Source organism: Nicotiana tabacum, chromosome 18 (assembly GCF_000715075.1).
Source record: "Nicotiana tabacum cultivar K326 chromosome 18, ASM71507v2, whole genome shotgun sequence".
NCBI classification, from domain to species: Eukaryota; Viridiplantae; Streptophyta; class Magnoliopsida; order Solanales; family Solanaceae; genus Nicotiana; species Nicotiana tabacum.
In genome coordinates, this window is record NC_134097.1 from 155,618,815 (window position 1) to 155,626,021 (window position 7,207).

At 37.3% G+C, this 7,207-nt stretch overlaps 1 protein-coding gene across 1 annotated transcript; it reads left to right on the top strand.

Annotated features, from left to right (window-relative positions):
• Positions 1-1,009: 1,009 nt before the first annotated feature.
• Positions 1,010-6,471, top strand: LOC107800242 (uncharacterized). Its single transcript, XM_016623391.2, has 8 exons — positions 1,010-1,380; positions 2,626-2,735; positions 2,819-2,875; positions 2,957-3,256; positions 3,602-3,849; positions 4,505-4,811; positions 4,907-5,180; positions 5,950-6,471. Exons 1-8 carry the CDS (start codon positions 1,051-1,053, stop codon positions 6,202-6,204), a joined length of 1,881 nt encoding a protein of 626 aa, XP_016478877.2. The 5' UTR covers positions 1,010-1,050; the 3' UTR covers positions 6,205-6,471.
• Positions 6,472-7,207: the final 736 nt, after the last annotated feature.

Here is a 7,207-nt window from a genome sequence, read left to right on the forward strand (position 1 = left end):
ATAAATTTTATATACACTTTTTCCGTTACCGAATGTAAATATTTTTTGGTGCGGACTAAAAGTGAAAACTCTCTCAATTATACGCTCAAATAGGCAAATGATGTCCTTAATTAGACAATCTGACAGTCAAGAGGTAAAATACTAGTCGTATTGTCATGGGTTTATCTCAACATTTAAGAGTTTTTCTTTCTTTTTTCGGGATTCGTTATTCAGAATCTCTAACCCGACTAATTTAAATTCGTACGGGCCAATAGCTAGCTATGGATATTTTAGTGCCTCCAACTTTATTCCACCAAAATATTCGGTGGCTAAGAGCCTTTTATTATTCCCTATTAACTATATTAAAAAAAACTAACTATATGAGAAAGGGACAAAGTGGATTTTAACATACTGAAGGACCAACGTGTCAATACTTTCAACATAAGAAGAGTCATAGTTTTAACTTGTCAAACAACTAATGGTAACTACCTACATTCTTAATTAAATATTTTCAGTTTGAGCTGTGAGTATAGAGTCTTTTTGAAAGGAAGCTCTTTACTTCCAACCTCCAAAATAGAACTATTCAGCGTGGTAAATCTGAATTTATTAGGTCCCAAAGCGAATATAAACACGAGTTAAAAACCAAAAAAATAAATTAATTTAATAGCTGCTTTAAACTAGCGGATGTATAATATATGTATAGTTTGTATATTATATGTGTATAACTATATATGATTAGTTTGTAATCAAACTTCTCTATATCAACTTTATTTATTCATACTATATTTTTTGACTGCAATAGTGAAGTAATGTTATATAAACAACAATAATATACCAAGTATTATCTCACACGTGAGATCTGGAAAAGTATAATCGTATAGTGAAGTGTTATTATAAAGTATGATTGTTATAAAGATGTTTCTATAATCTAACTTACGTATACCAACTAGGAAAAGTAAACAATAAATTTAAATGGTTATTTGTGTAAAGATACACAGAAAAATAAGTAATAATAGTACTAGTACTATTTCATTTTAGTCCCCATTAAAATGTGAAAAAACAGAGAAAAGTATGCAAATGCTTTCTCGCATTTCAGCTTCATCCACCGCCCTCTTCCACCTCCGTTCTTCTCTTCTCCGACCCAGATTCTATTTTTCCCCAAACAACCCCTTTTCGTTCCCAATTCAACCCCATCTCCGCCGTCCATTGTTTTCTTCATCCATGGACTCAGCTACTGCTGCCACCGTTGATTCAGTTGCTGACAATTTCAAGAACCAAAGTTTAGAAAATAATGATAGCAGTAATGACAAACGTTTGTTGAAACTTGAAGAGCTTAATTGGGATCATTCTTTTGTTCGTGAACTTCCTTCTGATTCAAGAACCGATACCATCCCAAGAGAGGTTTCTTCCTTTTTTTTTTTTGAAATCTTGATTGGTTTATTTATTTATTGTAGTTGTGATCTTTATTGAATTGCTGATTTGATTTGAATTGAAACTGGAAATTTCCCTTATGTATTAGAACTAATTGTAATTTTGTTAACTTTTTACTGGCAATTGATTTTTTGGAAAATTCCCAGGAAACCCGCAGCCGCTACCCTTCGGGTGCGCACGGGGTAACCTGCTCACCGTGCAGTAGCTTGCAAACCACACATGAGATATAAACCGCACTAGGCACGCCTTGTGCGACGAGCTATGAGGGGGGAACCACTCACCCGACCAACTCAGTCAACCCTTGCGGGCATTACTGGCAATTGTTGAAAATGATTATAATTAGGAGAGTTAATAAGAAGATGTTTGGCTAAGCTTATAAGCTCATCAAACTGGCTTATATATCTAAACATTCGGTAAACACCCAAATTACTTATAAGGCAAAATCAAGCAAAAGCCATATGTTGGTCAAGCACTTTTTTTACCAAACTAATCAACTTTTTATTATAAGTTTAAGCACTTTTATCCAAATACATAACTGCTTATTTATAAAACTAGTTTAAGCACTTAATGATATTTTTGATCACGTCAAGTTTATCAACTATTTACAATTATCTAACCCAAATGGGCGCTGAATTTTCTCATGGATTATTAGCTATATGAGGAAGGTTCATCTTTTGCCAGTTTATGAGACAGTTTCTTTGGCAACGTAACAAGAAAATAATAAGTGCTGCAGTCCCTTTCAATTTTAATTTGCGAAAATATATTTTGTTGCAAGTATTCCTTTTTGTAAATATTGTGCTTGCGAAAATTGTCTTGATAAAAATGAGTTGAAGTTTGATTCAATTGAGGTTCAGACACTAGGTGGACTTCTGTAATTTTCATTTGGCAATATTGGAATATTTTACAAGTTTGTTATTTTATAGACTTGTTTCATGGGTGGTAGCCGGATTAGGAAGATTACAATCTCTATTCGTAGTATGTCTGTATAGCAAGAAAAATGAAATCCGCATGTTCCATATGTATTAAGTGCTGCAGTCACCTATGAATTTGTCTACGATGAGAGATGATGTGGATTTCGTTCCGCAGGGGTGGAAATTATGTTGCAAGTTATTTAGTCGAGTCAAATATTGTGCTTATGCAGGTGTTGATTTGTTGCATAGGGGTGGAAATTATGTTGCAAGTTATTTAGTCGAGTCAAATATTGTGCTTATGTAGGTATTGCATGCTTGCTATACAAAAGTGTTGCCTTCTGTAGAGGTGGAGAATCCCCAGCTCGTTGTGTGGTCAGAATCAGTAGCAGAGCTACTTGAGTTGGATCCTAAAGAGTGAGGTTTTAATGCTTGCTGAAGATTGTCCTTTCTAATTGTGTTGTGACGGAAGTGACACTGAATTCTTTTTAACCTTTCAGATTTGAGAGGCCTGATTTTCCACTTCTGCTCTCAGGGGCATCACCTTTAGTGGGAGCGTAAGTATCCCTTCTCTAGTTTGGATTTTGCTTAAAATTTTGATTGTGGTACAGCATCTTAGGTGGAATTTACTTCTGCAGTGTGCCTTATGCCCAGAACTATGGAGGACATCAGTTTGGGACGTGGGCTGGTCAGCTAGGTGATGGTCGAGCAATAACACTTGGAGAGGTTTTGAATTCAAAATCCGAAAGGTGGGAACTGCAGCTAAAGGGTGCTGGGAAGACCCCATATAGTCGTTTTGCTGATGGTCTTGCAGTGCTTCGGAGCAGTATTCGGGAATTCCTCTGCAGTGAAGCAATGCACAGTCTTGGAATCCCAACTACAAGAGCACTCTGTCTTGTAACAACAGGAAAAGATGTCACTAGGGACATGTTTTATGAGTATGTTACTCTTACAGTTTTGTTGCCGTTTAATCTGCAAGGATACATTGAGATTTTTGTTGCATTTCCTCTCTCAATCTCCCTTTCTCTATATTTATATAGTTACATGCACAGTATGACTATCATTTTCCTTTTATAATGTATTTTTTATTCCAAGACTCTTTCGAAGAATGATGTGAACACAGTTTTTATGTTAAAATTGATGAGAACCACTGTGAACTTGTTTTACTGAGACTTGGAGTCTGAAAAAGGGATCCATGTTTTAGGATTATGCTATTTTTTTTTTTGGGTCCATCCAAGTGTGTTTGTGTTTCCGCTGTTGACGACTCTGTTTTTCCCATGCAGTGGGAACCCGAAGGATGAGCCTGGTGCAATTGTCTGTAGAGTTGCTCAATCCTTTTTGCGTTTTGGCTCTTACCAACTACATGCCTCTAGGGGTAAAAAGGATCTTGAGATTGTGCGTACTTTAGCAGACTACGCCATTAGACATCACTTCCCTCATCTAGAGAACATGAGCAAGAGTGAAAGCATATCATTCAGCACAGGCGAAGAAGATGATTCGGCTGTGGATTTAACTTCAAACAAATATGCAGGTAAATTTATTGGTTATCCTGAAGGGGACATAGGGGTGAAATGTTTGTGCCTATTCTAAATTTAATCTCCTTAATACTGAATTGAGTATGGCCAAAGAGAGTATTCTCGTTTGCCTCTTGATGAGTAGTCCTTGTCTCAAAAGTTCCATCATCAGCAAAACTCCTGATGATATGCTTTAGTCAAGGTTGAGGGACTTGTGACTTAAGTTAAAGGTTCGAGCCCTGCACCATTCAAACTAAGCCTGGTATTTAAGTGGAGAAAGGTGGAGGGCAGGCCCACTATCCGTGAGTTTTGAAGGCTGCGGTTGATCCTAAGGATTGGCCCCAGATGGATTTTTCGGTCATAAAAAAAGAAAAAAAGGTGCCTTATTGTCATCAAAAGATGCTACTTTTGGTTCTATAAGAGAAGGCTATAAGTTTTAGTTGCTCTTTGTAATGTTATTTTCAATTCATTTGACACCGGGAAGAAATAGGACTTGGAGTTTACACATGCATTCTTGTAACATAGTTCTAACTTCATTTTTCACTATACTCTGTGCCATTTATTGTGTGTGCTGTTATGGAATTGAAAAGCAAAAAAAAAAAAAAAAATTTAGCTGCATATTTGAAAAATTACTTTCCTCACATGTATTAATGTATGAGTATATTTTTTCAGCATGGGCTGTGGAAGTTGCTGAGCGGACTGCTTCTATGATTGCAAGGTGGCAAGGTGTTGGATTCACACACGGAGTGATGAATACTGATAACATGAGTGTGTTAGGCCTCACCATTGATTATGGCCCTTTTGGATTCTTAGATGCTTTTGATCCGAGTTTCACACCAAATACCACTGATCTACCTGGCAGAAGATACTGTTTCGCAAATCAGCCGGATATAGGTTTATGGAATGTTGCTCAGTTTGCTAAAACTCTATCTACTGCTCAGTTGCTAAATGATAAGGAGTCAAATTATGCCATGGAGAGGTGACACGAAATACTATAATTTACTAGGGTGTGTTCTTTATTGCTTGTATTTATCTTTTTACTGTTGACTGACATTTCATCTATTGACTTTTTAGGTACGGCATCAAATTTATGGACGACTATCAAGCAATCATGACGAAAAAGCTTGGTTTGGCTAAGTACAATAAACAAATGATTGGTGATCTACTTAAGAATATGGCTGTTGATAAAGTTGATTACACCAACTTCTTCCGATTGCTATCAAACGTCAAGGCCGATCTTACAATTCCAGCAGACCAGTTACTGATTCCTCTGAAAGCTGCTCTTTTGGATATTGGTATGGAACGCAAAGAAGCTTGGACAGGCTGGGTGAAATCCTACATACAGGAGGTATGTATCTTCTGCTTGAGCTCAGTCATAGTACATAGTAGTAAATAATGATGACAAAGTCATATCATCTTTTTTTAATGGCGCTCTGCTTTGTGTTTCTGTTTACTTGGTATACTGTAGTCCTGTTCATAAGGATCTACTATGCTATTTTATTATGCTTTTAAATTTTGTAGAATAACTTTTTACTCACCTGCACTGTTTCCCATAGAGGCGTAGACAGGGACTGCTGTAGGTGGAAATACCAAATTTTAATCTCCACGAAGATAACCTGCTTCATCTGTAGATCTATGTTATTTTTTAGGGCTTCACTATCTCTGCACCCCACCCCCTTACCCTCCCTGACCTCAGAGGCAAATATAGGATCTAAAGTCAGTGGGTTTAGGATGCGTATGTGTTTGATCTTATTATATTTATACTTTTAAATTTTTTTTTCTATATGTATACATAGTTCGAGTCAAAAGCAATAGGTACAGTTGAACTACTGAAGGCCCCCTAATGATGCAAAAACATAAAAAGAGTAAGGGAAAAATGGAGCCAAAAGTTTAAAGTAAGAAGAAGAGAAAAAAGTCGGATGTAGGAACTATAGCTTAAAGTAAATGTACAAGTAATGGTTGGTTTTTTTAATTGCTGTTGTCGATGATGACACTGGCACGAAACCATTCTCCTTTGATTACAATTTGTGCACATTTTAATCGATTTGTTCCAACTTTTCTCCACTTTGTAACTCTTGCGTGCAAGATGCTTAACTAGCCACTATTCTACTCTACAGCTGTCTACTAGCGGTGTATCAGACGAGGAGAGAAAAGCCTCCATGAATTCTGTAAATCCAAAGTATGTCCTTAGAAACTACCTATGCCAAAGCGCAATTGATGCAGCTGAACAAGGCGACTTTAGGGAGGTCCGACGACTACTGAAAGTTATGCAACGTCCGTTCGATGAACAACCTGGCATGGAGAAGTACGCGCGCCTACCTCCAGCCTGGGCTTATCGTCCAGGCGTAGGCATGCTTTCTTGTTCCTCATGAGTTGATCTATCTGCGATGTAATACAAGATATTGACTTGTATATGTAATAGAAATTTTTAGTCTACGTTCTTGTAGTAATATGTAAAAGGTGTAGCTCTTTGTTCTTTATTATCCTAGCCTATTTGGCCTTGTTTCTGGCCTTCTGGGTTATAAAGAGTCTGCAGCATTTCCACTCTTATTTTTGTGCTGGAAAATGCGTTTTCTTTCTGTCTCATGTTACGGAAATGAAACTAGTAAAGTAAAATGCCGGAACTCTTGCTTTCATCTTGTCTTTACTCTTCCCCTATCCTCCCGTCGCTTGTCCACTCAACTCTGATACCCGAATCTCCTTTTGTTTGAAGTTTATTGGACATGAATGAACCTGAACAGACGTACCCGCTGCTTCTGCTTTCTGGCATATGGGTTCAGTTTCATAATATTATTACTGGACTCCATTTATTGAATTTGGTCTAGCTATATTACAAATTTATGTTTTTACGATCTTAATTTAATTATAGTAGACGACCGACTTTCTTAATAAAGAGAAGTTGGGGACATAGTAAACCTTTGATGAGTTTGTTTACTTTGAGCGTTGATGTCTGATAATTACAACAGTAAATGTCTTTTCTTTATCTACTAAACTTTTGACCACCTTATTTTGCTTCTTCCTTTTTTTTTTTTTAAAATTTTTGGTGTGTTATCGGGTGAGTGACGAGGATTTGGTGCAATATTTCTGGCGAATCATATATCTTTTAGAAAGATTTTAGACCTAACGTAAAGGGGACGTGGGAAGAAGCAGGCAAAGTTGCATGTTGTGATCCCGCGAGGGTGAGCTAACCCTAAAAACCCGTCCTCAGTTCGGATTGCAGGCTGTGACTCGCCTGCATGAAACCAGAATCGCTAGTAATTGCCGGTCAGCCATATGGTGGTGAATTCGTTCCCGGGCCTTTACACACAGCTCGTCACACTATGAGAGCTAGCCATGCCTGAAGTTGGTACCTTAATCGCAAGAAGGGGGATGCTG